This window comes from Calonectris borealis, chromosome 7 (assembly GCF_964195595.1).
Source record: "Calonectris borealis chromosome 7, bCalBor7.hap1.2, whole genome shotgun sequence".
NCBI lineage: Eukaryota > Metazoa > Chordata > Aves > Procellariiformes > Procellariidae > Calonectris > Calonectris borealis.
In genome coordinates this window covers 3389040-3407185 of record NC_134318.1, presented here as the reverse complement: position 1 = coordinate 3407185, position 18146 = coordinate 3389040, and the positions used below count along the sequence as shown (strand labels likewise).

General features: G+C 40.9%; 1 protein-coding gene across 2 annotated transcripts in view; it reads right to left on the bottom strand.

Annotated features, from left to right (window-relative positions):
• The window catches only part of PRKG1 (protein kinase cGMP-dependent 1), a 513502-nt gene that overhangs the window by 437117 nt on the left and 58239 nt on the right, over positions 1-18146 (bottom strand). For both annotated transcript variants that reach the window (XM_075154073.1, XM_075154072.1), the window contains exon 2: positions 9439-9605. In XM_075154073.1, coding sequence (XP_075010174.1) covers positions 9439-9605 — 167 coding nt within the window. The remainder of the gene's footprint in view (positions 1-9438; positions 9606-18146) is intronic.

The following is an 18146-nucleotide window of genomic DNA, read 5'->3' as shown; positions in this document are numbered from 1 at the left end:
ATCTTCTCCAAAGGAGGTGGGCTAAACTCCACGGAAATCCTCAAGAGACATACCAACCAAAAAGTGAGTGTGTCATGAAAGAGAAGCAACCAGAAATGTTTCGAGATCTCAACCCTTCACTCCTCTGCCCTACAGACTCTTCCCCAGGACTCTTGAGACAGAGGGGATGCAGTGCTAGATGTGAACGTGTATATCGACAGCACATTTTAAGGAGTCTGGCTGGTAACCTCCCTTGCTCCTTTGGCCCATATGCACATTCGTATCATAACGAGCTCTAGGAATACTCTTTTAATGCCACTGCATTGCCCAAGGGATGGTCTTCAAGCCCTACAACACTCATTGTTCCACGAGGGACCAGTTTCCAGCGGGCAGCTACTGAGATGTCTTGCACACCTGGAATGACACCTGGTATTTCTGCCCTTGCCCTCTTCAGCAAGTCTTCACAAAGTCTGCTCTGCAGTAGGGTAATCTTTGGAATGAAGACATCAATCCTAGAGAATCTCTTAAGCCCAGAAAGCCTTAGAAAATGGGCTTGCCCTGATATGTAATGGTCTCAGCATTGGACATGGGAGATGTGGGGAGGGATTATTGATGAGTGAGTGAAAATTTCCCAGAGGAGCGACGACCCCTAAACCACTTATCTTCATGGGAAAACAAAGACTCAAATGGGAAACCCATGAAGGCTGCAGGATTCCTGCAAGGAGCAGTATCTCTGACCACAGGAAAAAACCTGATCTGACTCCTGCCCAACTCTACAATAGCAGGATGAAGAAGGAAAACAAAAAAGCAAAAAACGGCTGAAAACATTAAACAGAGGAGTGCAAAGAAGAAACTGCCGCCACAGTACATTTTCACAAAACTAATGGAAAGTCCTGTGAAAGGTAGGTTCTTCAGAGGCTCGTGGTTTGTTGGCAGGCTGTGCAGAAAATCCCACTTTGCCATAAATGTCTAAGTGATTCCTTCCTGCGCAGTGCTCCTTATGGACACTGAGTAAATGCTCTCCAATCTCAAGAGCCATCTAACACCTGTGCAATGAGGTGATATTTTTTGGCGCTTGCTTGGGAAGGCAGGTCCAAGCCCCTCGAGAAGAAGGGCTCAGGTAGGGCCCAAAACACTCATACTGAAAGGCAGGATAAGTCTTAGAGGCAGAACTGCCTCAATTGTGTTAGAAAAGCCCTGATTGCAATGGATGCAGCTATTATTACCTTCCCAAGTGTCCTTGGGAGACGCAGAAAGGTAGGAACATAGAGGACCTAGCTACATTATCAGGAATATATTTGGAAAGAGCACCAAAAACTGTCTGGTCCTACATCAAAAAGGCAGGAACTTCATGGTGGTCTGAAGGACCACCAATCTTGAAGATGTCTAGCAAGGATACTATTTGGGCATACATGACAAAACCCAGTGTGCAGCCAGGCGAATCCCTACCTGCACGGGCTCAACTCCCTCTCTGCGGGTATGATCTCGGAGATCATACTGACTGACCCGGAACACCCTGGCAGACACAGAGTTCAGCCAATGTCTCTGGATTTAATTGACTGAACCGGAAACTGCATATTCACTCTTAACCCCAGAGACTAAACAAATTAAAAACAGACTGAAGAGTTTATAAAGTTTGTTCCAGCCAGCATCCTGGGGAAAAAAAAAAACCAACAAACCCCTCAATATGGTTTTCTCTGAGATGAATGATGATCACCATCAGTGTTGGTGAATACCAACAAGGCCAGGAGAAGCTCAGGCATTTGGACTTTGCAATGACACTGGTAGCATAAATATAATAAAGTAAGGGACCTCTTGCAAGTACGGTGTACAGCAATATAAAAATAAATGTGGTGCAGGTCAAGAGACACGATGCACTCTCTCCACTGTGGTGGCAGTACCACTGCCCCCATTTTGCTATTCTGGACTTGCACTTGGGAGCAAAGTCATTTAGCCTACTTAAATCCAAAATGGGTCTCTGTTCTCCATTTCTCTTTCATTTAGAAGAATCAGTCCTACCAAATCCTTTCTCTGAGAAGGAACTGACTCAGAAGACCCCAGGGCTAGAAGAGCAATTGTGTCCTATTAAATCAGATCCTTATGAGAGTAGTCCATCAAAAGAGACAAAAGAGGGGTCAGAGGGAGGGTGACACAAAGACAGATTGGACATAGTATTTGTGGATGACTGCATATAGCATCCAAGAGTCTGCAGTGATCATTGTCCAATCAGGGGGAAACAAAAAAATCACATAACTGCACAGTTAGGTAAAAAGCAAACAGGAGAAAAAAGGATGAGACGCTCCAGGACACCTTCAGAAGTGAGAACAACGATAAGCGCATTGGCCAACAGGTTGATGATGGAATCTTACAGCGTCACAAAACTTGGGCAAAGGCTGTGATAACCCGCAGAAGGCAGGAAGGCGATGTCCTGAGGAACAAGACGGTATCTATATGCCTGCTTTGGTCTTGATTCAACAGCAAAAATTCCCAGAGATTGAAGAGTTGCTTTGAGGATTTCGCCCATCTGAGACCAGACAGCTCTGCCACCTCTGATGGGAGGTCTTCCACAGCCTCTTGCATTTCTCTCTGTAGTTCAAATGGCTACGGAGACTTTGTTTGTCTTCCCTTATCAACACCAAGTTTGACAACCTGTCAAATCCTGCAGTTTCTAGGAATACATTCCTTCCCAAGACATTTCTGACTCTCAAAAAACCACGTTCCCATCCGAAGTCACAATTAGATGCTTCATTGCTTTGGAGAAGTTACCAAGAATGAAGCAAGAAACAAAGTCTCCTTTAAAAATAAAAGGCGAATCTCCATGACTGAAGACAAAAATAAAATTAAATTAAAGAGGAGAGGAAAAACTACTAAGCCTAGGGCTGGGGGAAGTGTAGGCTGTTTCTCAACATGCGTTCTTAAAAAGCTGCTTCTTCGCTTTTCATGCCTACAGAAGTAGGGGCCCACAGGGTATTGGTGGAGCTATTTTTCTTCACTCAGGTTCTCAAGCTGTGGTGCAGAGGTGTAACTCCAATATTAATTTGCAGAAGGACAGACAGTCAGGGAGGGTATTACAGCACCCGCTGCCAATACAAAATCATGAGCCACAAAATAGCTAATTCAAGTATTTTAACCTTCCTTTCCCCCCCAGCTCACTGTATTATTTCTTCCATACTTTATGGGAATAGCAACAAACATAAAAAGAGGACTTTTTACACCTATTAACATAGTTTCTAAAAAAATTAGAACATCTGTTTATAACGACATGACTGTTATTCACATGAGAGCCTAAAACTTGTACCTTGTCACCTGACTTATCTACAGTTCTGCTGATATATTTTCCTTTCATAATGCAACCATCAAATTTGACATACTGCAGTTGACAGGTTCAGACAGAGAGGGAGCACAAGAGGAAACATTTGGTTTCAGATGTGGGATATCACATTTATCCTCATTAGTGTGAGGTAACACCCACACATAACTCAAACCTGTCAACACGGTACAGATCTAGATGTATCTCTCTGAAACAGACCTTTCCAGGTTTTCACATTTTTAAGTGCTTTCAGAAAATTTTAGAAATGTTATGCCCAAACAAGGCTTTAAGTCAACGAATGCAAACCTGCAAAACCAGAACTTGGAAAATGTTTGGTTTTTTTTCCTTGAAGAAAACTGGAGGTGGCGGACTAATTTTACAGGCGGAATATGATTAACCAGCAAGAACCTTTTTTGGCTCTGAAAGAAACTTCAATTTTAAGACAAACAATCTGTTGAGCCACTCTTAGAGCAATATACTTTCTCATAAGAAAGGTAGTATTTCTGATAAGTTTATTTAATTCTCAAAATTGTCTTACTTGCAGAGTCAAGACTGCCAGTATAGACTAGTTCAGATGTACAAGCCACGGCATCACTCGTGCCCCTTGTCGCTACCCATCTCATCAGCCTGGAGGAATACTGTTGCTGTAGGTGGTCAGAGCGTGTATGTTTAATGCTCCCAGCAATTTCAGTCCCTGATGAATACTTGCTTGTATCACAAGTAAGTTAATTTCCATCTTCAAAGCACAGCTATAAGGGAAATTTTTTGGTGTTGCTAGAGATTAAGGGCATCTCTTTACCCACCTCAGTTAATATGCAAAAGTTGTGGGGTTTTCCTGCTACTTAATGAACACAGGGGAATTAAGGGGTGTTCTCTGCCCCAAACCATTTCAGAACCTGATGAAATACCACCTCCTACCTTGCTACTTCATATAAATCCTTCTTCTGTAGTTCATGAGAGCCACCCAAGACAAATGGACGCATGCCATTTGCCTCAAGAGTCCATTATAACCAGCTTCCTTCCCGTGGGCTTAAGGGAAAACTTTGGAGTGGATGAGAAATGCTCAACTTGTACAAAACACTACTCAGGAAACAGGGGTTGCTACGACCGCCCAAATCCAATGGCTCTCCACGTCCTAATCGAGGTCTTTGACCCGAGAAGTCTTTCACAGGCCTAGGACCTAGTTCGTGTTACTATTTAATGATCACACAGATACCTGATGACAGCCCCGCTGCTAAGGAACAAATATTTAAAATGCAAAGAACAGTCTGTAAATAGCAAAAACCCTGCCTGAGGTCAGGTAAGGTACAAAGCCATAAGGAGATCTCTTTTCGTTGGGCTCTGATTGCGATGCTACCTTCTCTCCCACCCGGGCACCTATCTAACACCTATCTATCTGGCCTTTTATGGAGCCCTGCGGGTTGCTGTGCCTCTCTGCGGGTACCTCCTGTTAGGGTTTCCCTCCCCTCTGGAAGAAATACAAGAAATACATTGGCATCATCCTCATGAATGTTGTTCGCTGAACAAATGTATCCACGACTATCTGCATTTAATACCTAAGGCATTGCTAAGGTGGTCTGTGCCACAAATCCATCAGACCCAGTTACCTCAGATGACTAAACTAAGTAAACAAGCAGGTTGATGCTAGAGGGATACAGGGTTTTAAGGACTGGGACATGGTGGGGCCAGCAATAGTCCTGAAGGTCTGAAAACAGGTAAGTTGGGGGCCCTTATTTTCCAAGAGGTGGAAATCTGGCCAGGAAGACACAGACTACTGCTAGAGTCAGCCCAGAAGCAAAAAACTAAAAGCAAAGCAGGTCTAAATTTGGGATTCTCCGTGCTGAGAAATTTCAGTTTCAGCTCCTGACTGATAGCTTTGTTTTCTCACTGCAGACTCAGAGCCAAAGTTCAGCACAAACCAGTACTTCCAAGGCTTCAGACCTGGTAGAAACAGGGATCATTGGGCGTTCATGCTAGGACCCCGTCTGCCTCAGCGCAACAAAGCAGAGAGAGGGACCCAGAGGGGCTCTCCAACAAGCATAACCCTCACTCTGTAGCTCCTCAGGGCTGTATCTCATGAAAGCCCAGGCAGGAGCCCACCAGAAGACCAGGCAAGTTTCCAGTTGATTCCTACCTATGGATCAACGTGGTTTTTGTCTTTTTTTTTTCTTTTCGTTTTATTTTTTCTTTTTTTTAAACAAAGTCTTTGCACAAAACTTTTCAGAGTTAAGAAATGCAGTGCCAGTCCAAGAAATCCAGATGCACGGCCAGGAGAGGGAAGTCTACCAGAACTGGGGCAGCCTCCTATTTTAGAGGAGATTGAGCATATCACCAGTTACTGGGTTTAGAGGATGAGACTAACCGCACATCTCCCTTAGCCTTGCACAATTTAAAAGCTACGAGCACCCTGAAAAGCAAGCTCCCAGATCAGTGCACGTTCAGGTCAGAAGTTGTTTAGACTGAGAGCTCCTCTATCTGGTGGGTATTTCCCTCCTGTTGGGACTGATTCCGATCCAGCTGAAGCATGGACATGCAAGAGGCACGCTCCTCCCTCTCAAACTCAACAGTTGCCTCTATCCTGCATGCTGCCGGTAGAGAGAACATCTTCCTTTTGAACACACTACCTCATTCTGATTTCCCTCTGATAGCACCTCACCATTTCTACTCCAGGAACATTTCTCTCAGTTTCCTCCTCTCCCCATCTAAATCACAATTTCCAGTTTTCTCCTACTTTCTTGTACTGTGTTTCACTTCTCCCTGCCCGGCTTTGCAGTTTGACACATAATAGGTTGAATAATTAAAGATATGAAAGATTTTCTCCTTGAGTTCTCAATAACCTCAGTCTTTTCTCAAACTTCACTGTATTAACTGACTTTTCATCTCGAGAGTCCAATCGGTTCGTACAAGTGCTGCTCTGGGTCCTGATAATAAAAAGAAATACAAGGAGGGCAGGAAATCTGATGCAAGACAAAGAATACAAAGTTTTCACTCAGTCAACGCATGCATGGGAGCACATGACCGGAGGGGAAAAAGTCATGCCTGCTAGCGTGGGTAGGGTTGGGCAAATGCACAAATAGAAACGACTGCACCTGTAAACCCAGTATTGGACAGCATGAAATTACCTTTCTGCTAGAACCAAAGAGAACATGGAAAAGTGGAGTCAGCCTTTTCTTGACTCTCTGCTGAGGTACAATGCTACAGCCATTCCCACCCAAGGAACGTAGCAAACCTGGAATTACTTTCAGAAAGCATCATGAAGCCGTAGTGAAGAAGAAGGAGTTTGGAGGTCAACACTCATCTTATTCAGCCTTTGAAGATTCACCGAGCTCAGCAAGTGTCACATACATATGTATTTTAACATCCAAGGTAAAGAACCAAAATACTCAAGGATCATAATTATAAAGGTCTCACCAGGACCAGTAGAGTCCTCGTGTCTAGAGGGGAAAATTAAAACAGACACTACTACTGCTTCGCCATGATGAACGAGAATGCAGAAAGTAACAGTGAAAATGATGGATGTTTTCAAATCCATCTTACTTAAATTATTATTTAAAATTAGTCTAAGGAAACATCACCAATATATAACTCAGACTTCTGGTAAGAGGCTCTATCTAAACGCTGAATCATAAATTATAAACAAGCATAAGAGTATTGGTTATCAAATGTTCTACATGAGTAATTTTTATTCATATTAATCACAGCTATAAACCCAAGTAAGAAAAGAAAGAGGAATTAATGGAAGAAACACTTGCAGCATTTATTTGATTTTTGAGAAAAGAAAATACCTCTCAGTAATACTCGTAAAGATGGGTTTCTCCAGTAGAGTTTTGTAAAGAATAAAGTTTATAGTTGGGGGGTGGTGGTGGGTGAGAGAACACAGAACGATAAGCCACAAAGAGCTAGTGAGCCTGCTCTCATAACCGTAATCCAACCCATTTGATAACGTCGTCTTCTATTTCCATTACTTCATCATCACTCATTGCATTATGTCTAAACATAGACTATAAACTCTTCATAATTTTGTTTGTAAAGCGTTATGCATATTTACAGAGCTATCTAAATAATCTTAAATTAAGTTACGAGACCAACCGAAGACTGGGGGAGAGCCAAATCATGCCCTCATACATAGAGGGCTGCCAGAAGAGCAAGGATAAGCAAAAGTGCCCCAAAGATGCAAAAGTTGTCTTTGACACACGTTTGTTTGAGAAGACAAGAATCAAGAATTGAGGGATAGACTTTGGACCAACAATTAGAAACTTCTGGTAAATTCAAGGAAGTGACAGTAGTAGTACATCATCAGATGTATCAAATAAAGGGTCATCTGAGTTATCAAGCTGTGTTCAACGCTTCAAACCGTGGTGGAAACAGTTCTGCCCATAAATCCTCCCAAAATCCTCTCCAACGAATGTGAAGAGGCTGAGCAGGAGACAAGTATGTGCTGATTTTGACGGTGTCCTGTTGTTACAGGGTTTTTCAAGGGACAACATTGAACACAACATCCAAATCCAGCCGCGCAGCAAAAATACTGTGAGCATGCCTCTGATGTGGTGGTGTTTTGGAAAGCAAGCACAGAGCTGTGCAGTGAAAAACCTCCACATTTTACTACGAAAAAAAATACTATTCAACTATTATTTTAAATAGTTAAACAGTTTTTTATTAGCGATAGAACAGATCCTGCACCTCATCAAAGTAGACTCTGTATTCAAATGGAGGATTGAAAAACCTAAATCTTTCCATGTAATGCTGGGGGTGGAAACATATAACTTGCTTTGGCATCCCCCACTAACTACTTCATAACGCAAAATACCATTTGAATGTACAAAATGTGAAAATATTAAAACTGAAGGAATTAAACCTGTGCCTGGAGAAAGGACTTAACCTTAAAAGGACAGAACATTAAAGCTGTTTTGGGAAACTAGAGAAGAGCATTTGCAACTATACAGCATTAAGAGTTTGGCAGGAAACCATGTTTAAAGGATGGCTTACTGCCTTGAAAATATTTTTGGTTAAAAGAACAATTTAAGAAATGAATTTGCGCATGTACACGTACATATAAACGCACAAGTTATACATAATCTGTAGTTTTCCCATCTTTGCTCAAAAGATGTGGGCAGCGAGAAACCTCCATTCCCCTTAGGTGTATCTGGCAAAAATGCTTGAGAGTCTACCAGATGGCTCTGGTGAGAAGCAAGAATAATTCTATAAGCATCTATCCATTTGCATTGCAGCAAATCAAACTGAGAATTTGCTTGTTGCGTTATCCGAATTAAAACAGTGACATTTGCCTCAGAACTCATTATCAGTCACTCTCAGAAGAGGGATGCTGTAGTAGATGGACACGAGGTTTGATCAAGCTTAGCAACTCCTACAGATGAAAATGCATTTCCTTTAAAAAAAAAAACACATATAGAAAATATGCCCAATTTGACATGTGAAGAGTTGGAGAACTTGGAAAGAATAAGATACAAAATGCAAATAGCTGACATTTTGGAGAAGCAGATCACAGGCAACACCTATCCCGCTAGAAGATTTTCAGAAACCTGACAGCTCCCAAGAACAACAGAATATCCACTGCTCTCATGTTCCACCAAGAAAACAAAACCCTGCCACAACACATACTGTGACAAATCAGATGTGCTAAACTGCAGATACTACACTTATTTTGTGCACAGGACAGAAAAATACCATTTTCTATTATACAATGCATCGCTTCTGCAGAGAGCCCCGTGTGCTTTATCAACATTTATAAGCTTGTTCTCACAATGCCCTACAAGGTAGTGAGCGATGACCATATTCTCCTTGGTTCACAGTCATTTCCCAGTTCCATAACACCATTCTTTCTGTTAAGTCCCTAATTTATACAGCAAACCATTGGCATTGCCTCAAAGCCAAAGAACTATATTTAGTGGACGTTTATTCCAACGAATCTCAGTGCAAGGTTAACAGCTTTCACCCTCTTTCTTTATATAGGGAGGCACACAAATCTAGTCGGAAATTTTCCAGGCAAAAGTAGTCCACACAATTTTTCAACAACCATATTTAGACAACGTCTTTAACCTCTTTCTTTGAAATAATTTTTCCCATGAAATGAAGTTTTCGTCTCTGTATGTGTCGAAAAAAGGAAATAAATACAGGTTTTTAAACCGTACCTTCCATGACATACACCAGGGAACCCACATCTCCTTCCTTGATGATGCAGCTGTCTTTGCCATACTCCACGGGATACATACAATCCACAATCTCCTGGATCTGAGACAGTTCCAGATTCTTCATGAAGTCATTGTCAAGGATCGCTTCCTTTATTAGCTCCTTGGACCTGGAGCAAAAAAAGACAAGGTTTATCCACGTGTCTATCAGCCGAGCTCATTAATAGCATGTGAACTTTAGCACAACCGCACGGTGCCCCAGTGAGTATTTCCTTGGAAAAAAAATACAGTATTTTCCCTAAAAATCTGCAGAGAAGTAAAAAAAACCTACTGAAATGTTAACTTGTAATTGTTTTTTGTAAATAAGTTTTAGATACATCAAGTATGGAAATAAAAATAGAGTTCATGTGATTGCAAGATCCTCTTTTAGCTACAAGTTTCACATCTATAATAACACCAAAGAATAACATAGCTACTTGAAATATCTTCTGTATAGAAAACTGAAAGGAAATACAAACAAGAAGTTAAAGGATTTATGACTTAATTTATTATATTTTCTATTAAATTATACAAATTGGAGCACACAGAAGCGCGATACTGCACTGATTTTTTGAGTATTAATCAAATACCAAAGGCCATTATATTCACTAGAGGAGGCACCACTGTTACAGGAATAACACCACCATTAATTCATTTCTTTGATGACTAAATGGAAAATTCCAAAGTTATATTAGCGTGCATAGAATTATACGTGCAGTTTTGGTTTAGCATGCGATCGGGTGGGAAGTCTGGAGTTCTTAGTAGCCACTTTGCAAAGTTGAGAAAGGAAGGAGTTGTTTCTGAAGATGCAGATTTCAGAACTCAAGGTTTACGCATTCTTTGGGAGACTACCCAAACGGGTATGTAATACAACCTGCTATCTCTAGAATTGCCTTTGCCAGCGTCATGTTATGACAGAAAATGTGCAAGAAAACCACCGACGTGTTTTTCCTGATTTTCCTGAGATTCTTTCAATTTCTACAACTAAAGTGCTCACTACATGGTGAGTCACGCTCAGGTGAACCCTCCAATCTTCCCTTCAGACTGTCAAGTTCAACCTCATCCATCTGCTAATGCAGCGTAACCACCATGTTGTGACATTTTGCAAAAAACTCCTAAAGCAGCCTGTGCAAATGAACAACTGAGAATGCTAAATCTAGACCTAGACCAAAACTAAAGCCCCTAAAACACCTGTAGGCTGGACACCAAGTCCTCAGCCCTTCATTTCTCACTCTGCAGCTCCACTTCTGTGGGCTGAACTCTTTGCTAATGTGAACATAGCCCAGGCAGATGGCAGCTATCTGCAGAGCTTATGCATTCAAGAGAGTTTTATCTTTTTGAAATATGAATATGAAACAAGGTTTTCAAAGAAAGATACATTAATGGATCGTGTCTTCTTGAAAAAGAGCCAAATTGGGACTTCAGAAGACCGACACCAGCCAGACAGCCTTGGAGATACTATGCCTGTGCTATAGTCCTTTTAAAATATACCTCAAGGTTATATGCAGCACAGATTCAATTTGTTAACTTTTAAAGTGCTTTTTATGCTTTTGATAGTTTTGAGGTTATTTCAACAAAACGTGCTACTTTGCATCAGAGTCCATCACTACTGACCAACTGAAGCGCAGGATGGGAAGCAGACCAGACTTTTCAAGTACTGTCTGCAAGACGACACAGACCGGGACGGCTACAAAACCCTTTTGCTCTTGAGAAATTTAATTTGACTTCACATACTGTCACTCCAATTCCTTGTGCATGCAAATAAAAACCACCAGAAAATCCTACATCTGTGTTGCTTCTTGCTTTCAGGCATGCAAGAAGCTGGTGATTCCTACGGTTGACCAGAAGACAGATAACCTGCTTTCCTCATTCCCTCCTCCTGTGCTAGGGCGAGACAACACTTTCGATGCTATGCCTTGACTCAGTACTGCTCTTTTGGTCTGTGCCACCCCCACAGGTCCCCCAAATCCTCCTAACAAAGGCACTAATTATTAGCATTACTCAAACTGCCTGCCGAAGAAGAAAGCATAATAAAAGCTTTCGCATTAGTCATATCAACTAGCATTACAATTTCAGCCATTTATTTCATTCCAAGGCTCAAAATGAAGCTTTCTCCTTGATAAAACAAAGTCAGCCTTTCCAGCGGAGTGTTTGTAAGAATGCCCACAAGAGACCGGAGGGAATTCAGACATGGCTCAAGTCAGACCTCCCCTGTTAATTTAGAAGCCCTCAGCAAAAAACAATGCTTTTCTTGTCAGAGTCGAGCACAGCGAAGGATTTGAAAAGGATCCGGGAAACTTGGTCTAAACGCCAGCGAAGGAGTAGCAGAGGGGCTAGGAAAATCCATTAAAAGTCTATTTGGGGGAGAAGCAGCAAAACATCCACAACATGAACAAACTTAGAGGATTTATGAGCTGAATAGTATTGTTACAGTCTAAGAGTACACCTGAACCAACTCATTCACAGCCTCTGCCCTTCAACGTAGAAATATCAGAGAAATTAAAGCTCAGATGCCCACCAAGTCATTCAAACCCTTTTAACGACAATATGAAATACATCCATTAAGAGGAAAAACACGCCGGCCGGGACACCAATAGCGCAGTTTCATCTCTGCCACATCTAAGCATCTTAAAATTAAGTATCTCCATAGAATAGTCTGGATAATAACTCAGTCATGCTTGAATATAACCAAAATAGGTATTATTATTGAAGGATAATTAGTTAAAATGAGACTTCAAGTACAAAGAGCATAGCATGAGAGAAAAGCATCTCCAGCTGCCCTTAAACAGTGCTGGCTGTACGAGCAAGCACCTTGCAACCCAAACTGCGTATTTGTGAGTGTATTCACATCAGACTAAACCACACAGTTCGTTGTTTGTAAGCTACAAACCTTTTCATCAGGAAATATTCCATCCATCTTTTTAAAAAAAAAAAAAAAAGCTTAGTTTGAAGTATTTGAAAGTTAGTTGATACTAAAAATACACTGTCATAGCTACAATAAGAGTTACTCTATTGTTCCCTACAAGGGAATATTCATCATTCTAATATTTCAAAAAAATTATTCATGCAATATAGATTACCATTCCCACATACTTGCACATGCCAGGCCTTCAGCTACTTCTACATTAATTTATTACGCAGTTTTCTTTCAATATAATTCACAGGTGCAATTTCAGGTAAATAGGTTTTTTTCTTTTATATTTATTTTTATATGAAATGAAACTCAAAGCAACTAAATTAACTTATAGCTCACAATTATTCCATAACAAATGCTTTTGTAAACCACACCATTCCTTAATCATCATCATCAGTATTTTAAAACAGCACCTATCCCAGACGTGTGAATACACAAAGCTAACTAGTAATACAAAAAAGGGACTTAAAATGGTCAAAAACACACTCCTGCTATTGCAAGTAAGTGGTTTAAACAAGATACAGTTGTTTCATTACCTCTTCTTTTCAAATAGTATTTATTCTGTATTTTCTGATGCAAGTTTCTAATGGAAACAATCTCAAACAAAATCAACTACAATATTTGTAAGGGCACAGGACTATTTCCAAATGACCCTGTTTTCAGAAGGGGGCACTTTCATGAATATTTACTTAGCGCTGAATTGAACAGCTCCTAATGCAAAGGGTCATTCAGAGTAGAAAGTAGTTGTTGTCATCTTTACTCTCCAGAGGTAAGAACCCGGCCCTAAGCCATCACTATTTTTCTGAAAGATTAATGATCAAATGCGATGGAGACTTGCCGAACAGTTTAAAAAAAAAAAAAAGGGCACAATCCTCTGGGATACATCCTTTCCCAAATCAGTTTAAGTCCATCACGCTAATTAATAAGGCAACAGTAGGAACAAGCTAATTGCATTCTAATTTGCAGAAGTCATGCAAAAAGCACCTGAAGAAGTTTGCTAAAAATACACTTAATATGTAAAAAACTGTACGCCTGGTTGCAAACGCCTGTCAGAACAAAGCATATAAACGCCCGTTAATTCACACACCTCCTAATCCTGTACTGGGGGCTGCTCCGGTCCTCCAGCCAGATCAGAGCCAGCCACCGACCCCCCCAACAAGCCAGCATGACAGCTCGGGAGCAGCACAATGCCTGGAAAAAACACTCAGACTGTTTCTGTCTCAGCAGACAGGGGTTCTGCACAGAAGCCGTGTTTCAGCTGTGCTGGAAAAGGCTTGTATTAAAGGTTTGCCTTATTGCAGAGGCCATAAAATGCAGAATTTGGCCGAGCATTTCGCTCAAAACCCTGCTGCTAACATCCGCTGGCTACTCATCAAGCATGAAGGCAGAAGATAAAAATTTTGGTTTGTAGCAGATGTGAAAAAAAAAACCTGAGATGTTATGCAGCCCTAGATAAGAAGCAAAGTTAATGCTACAGTGGTTTGCAATGTACATAGTAAAATACCAAACCCTTTATTACAGCCTGTTGTTATCCTGACAGTAATTTATATTTTACAAAGAGCAGAACGAATAGTCATCTCAGGCTCTTCACCCACAGCAAAAAAACCGTCTCTATGCTAGATTTGTACCTTCCGGCACGTACGATAAATATTAGAACAAAAAGTTAATCTTCGTCCTTATTTCAACATCGGAAAAGCCGCGTGTGGAGTTCAAGGAAGGGAAGAATTTAAGTGCAGATGGAAAGACTACTGCCATATACATCTAGGGATGCTTACAGAAATGCAAAGCCCTCCTTGACACATACCACGTTGGTACAGCATCGGTTTGCAGGAGCCTGAGGTTCAAAGGGAGCTGCGGGGGCTACACAGGTATCATTCTCCAGGTAATCTACTGCTGGCAAGAGTTGATTAAACAGAGGTGGATCAAGAAGAATAAAAGAAATTAAGAGTTCAATTTAGACAACACTGACGGAGAGCAGTTGGAAGCAGATCTGAATTTTATGGTGTTCACAAGTATACCACAGCTATGTACCAAAACCATTTTAAACTATCAGGCTGGAGCAAAGCAAGAAAAATGAAAAGCAATGTACTAGGCAGACAGGCTGGAAGATGTCTCAAATAGGGAAAAGAAAAAGTTCATTTTGTATTAATAGTCGAGAAGGAAGGAAAAAAAATACACAAGACCTTTTCTTTAGCTGTTCCTCTCTCCAAACTTTAAATAAAACTTTTCAATATGAACTTTTATGCCAATACTAATGGCGGGGGAAGGAGTATTTTTTCTAGAGCCTCCCCCATCAAGAGTCTGCCAACTGCTACTAATGACCTAAAGCCCCGTATTTAGGAGGGAAACGTCTATAGGAATTTGACCAAGCGGAGAGACAGTGTTCGCTGCCAGGGCTGAAGTTTAGAGCAGTAAAAGTGCAGCTCCCTGGGAGATGAGAACTCCGTATTTACTCATATGATAAACCTTGCTCAAAGCTACCAGAACCAGTAGCATTTTTTTTATGCTGTTTCATCGTTGCTGTAAAAATCCAAATTAAATACACGTGTACATCCTTTACATCTATCCATCAACTAAACCTATCAAGCGTATTTGTAGAAATTCATGCCCAAGCACTCCTTTTTTGGGACCTTCCATATCCATATCCCTCCACAAGGAATTAAGCTGATTTCAGTAGATAAGAAACATGGAAAAAAACCTGTGGCCTCTGACCCAGAATATGATGAGCAATACAAGAGTCCAGACAATTCCTACAACAACCATCTGTTTAAAATCCGCACCGTGAAATGTTTAAAAATGTGGCTATGGAAAAAAAAAATACTTCTTTAAAAAGAGAAAACATAGCCAAGTATTATGCCTGCTCCAGATTTCCGCAAACTATTCAGTGGGATATGAATACACTGTAAAAAGTGTTAAGCAGATTTTTTTTAAGTTGTACCTAGACATACCTCCATTTCATAAGGGGGCATCCCTTCCAAGAAACACAAAAAGCAAAGGCTGCAAGTTTCTAGCAGGTCTGAGGAAGCTTTTTGCTCAAAGCCCACATTCACAGAGCTTTTAACTATGTTTTTAAGCCCTTGTGTACTTAAAAGAGTACATAAGACTAGAACATATATTCACACGCTTCTCTGGAATAGGACCTCACCATTTCAGTTCCCAGCCTAGTTAACACCAAAACACCGGAGTTACCAATTATAAACCTTTTTTTGTCTTTAACCAACAAAACTAAAGAAAACCTCTGACAGAAGGATGGGTGTTTAATCACTGAGGACAGCAACATAAAGAATGGCCAAGATAAGTAATTTGGATACGATGTTTTAAAAGTTCTCACAGAGATGCTCCCTTCAGCATAGAAAAGTCCCCACCTTCTAAAAAGCAGTAAATACATAGATACAGAAGCCTTACTAAACAATTGCTATTGCTGCCTATAAAGTTTTTCAATCCACCCTGTGGCCCATAGATCCTACATGTATTTATCTGCCTACTTTACCTTCTCGGCTCTGTTTATAAATACTGTGGCCTGGCCAAACAAACAGAGGTTCAAAAATAACAGCCGAAAATCATAAAGCCTTCAGTGATACCAAGATGACTGTCAGCAAGAGACAACAGCTGAAATCTCTTCCTCGCGCTCATCCCTTCTCAACAGGCTGCGTTATGTGTTGTAGTTCTCTCTTAGGTTCCTACGTAAGAAATAGAGGCGGAAAGTAGAACCTTCCGAGATGATTATTTGATCCCTCAACCACCAACTTGAAGTCCACGGCCCTCAGGAAAGTTAGTTTGGCAACCAAAGTGTTTATGTTGTTAGAAAAATTATTTGTGCCAAGGCGGAGGGTCCCCCCCGCCTGCATTAAAGGCAGTAACAAACAGCCGCAGCGTAGGGCAGGAGATATATATATATATATATTTTGCATGACAGCAATGCAATAGGAACCGCGGCTTTCTGAAGTGCGTAATACTGGATAATGTCTTTAAATTCTAAAGCCTGTAAGTGAACAAATGGGTCTTCTTTTACAACTTACTCCTAGGAGCAGAACAGTACAGGAAAGTCCAGACCTTTTGGTAAAATCTGGGTCTTGTTTGGACTGTAATGCCATTAATAGTTGATAACTCTACATTAGCTGTTTGTTTTGGCTATGGATAAAGACTGCTTTGAACGTTTCTTAAAGGGAATTTTAAATATAACTCCAGAGAGCTATTCTTGTCTCATTAGCTGGAAATAAAAGTAGGATTCAAGTCCGGGACCAAATAACACGAAGGCCTGTAAATATACTTGTGGATTTTCCTTACAGTGCTTGCCTTTCCCACAACATACAACCCACAGCGTGTCTTCAAGGTACAAGAGGAAATTTCTGAGGAGGATCTTAAGCATCTTCAGCCGAGACTGTTATTGCATAGCTGGATGGAAGAGTATGTTCTCCAGAGCAGTACACTAAAATTTTTTTAAACTGACACCTTGATTGAAGAGATAAGCAACAGGGAAAGTAACCGTGCCCTGATCTAAGCCTGTAAAGAAGGAAAATAACCCCCCTATTTTCATTTTTCTTGTACTTAAATACAACTTACGGTTGCAGAATTGAGTTGCTGTGTAGAGAATGTGTCGATCAGACAGCTCCACTTAGGATTTCTAAATATATCAGTAAAACATGCAGTTCATTTACACTGCTGTTCACATTTTGGCATTCGACATTTAAAAAGCAAAATGATTTAAGAAAAAAATGATAAAATCTCCTTTCACCTACACTGAAAATTGTTAGTACAAAAATCTGGTAGGCAAGAGTTGGTTAACTCTTGCATTTTAACATGTCTCACCCCACAGATCTTAATTTACCACCCTTTCCTAGGCTAGTATTTTGCATCCTACAAAAACCCAGCTTTAGATACTGGAAACGTTGGCACGCTCAGTAAAAAAAATGTCGGCTCTTGCCAACACAATTTGCCTACTTCTGAAATATATGACACCTCCAAAGGAACTCCCACGTGAGCTTCGTTTTGAGAAACCACTACCAATACCTCCAAACAGGATCGAGTGGCTACTTGATTACCTGAAGCAAACAGTGTAAGCTTTTGGCAGTCAATTATAGGTGAAAACACGTAGCAAGGTCATGGTGAAGAAGGAATGGAGTGTCTCTCAGAGATGCCTGGCCAAAAAAAAGTGATTTTTTGAAGAGTGTTATCCCAATGCATCTCGCAGTTTTGGTGCTCATATCCAGCGCGACTGAGCTGGAGACTTTTTGCACCAAAAAAAGACCAGACAAAGCATATGTACCCATATGTCGCAACACCAAGGGATCCAGAAACAATCCAAGCTCCTCCAGGAGGAGTTCAGTTCGCAAGATTGAGTCGCGGAGATCCAGACAAGACATCTTGAAGGTCACGACACTGCATCTTGAAAAGAACCACCTACTTTAAGGCAAGAGTTTCTCTATCAATCAAACAATTACCCACAAAAGCTTCCACTCTTGGCAGTTCCGCACAGCGAACTCTGACTAGAGGCAGGTATGAGGATTCTAGCTAAATGGCAACTAAAGAGTTCCTCCAAGTTTATTAGCATATTTTGACGTCTGCGTGGCTTCACAGTGATAAATGAACATGTGGACAGAACTGCATTCAGATGCCCTGGAGAAGAAAGTTACTGATAGCCGTCACGGAGATGGCCTTCGCCCTGATGGAATAAGCAGGAAATCTGCCAAGTGGATGATAACCTAATTTAAATAGATGCAGAAATCCAATTAGAGATCCTCTGAGCAGAAACAGCTCA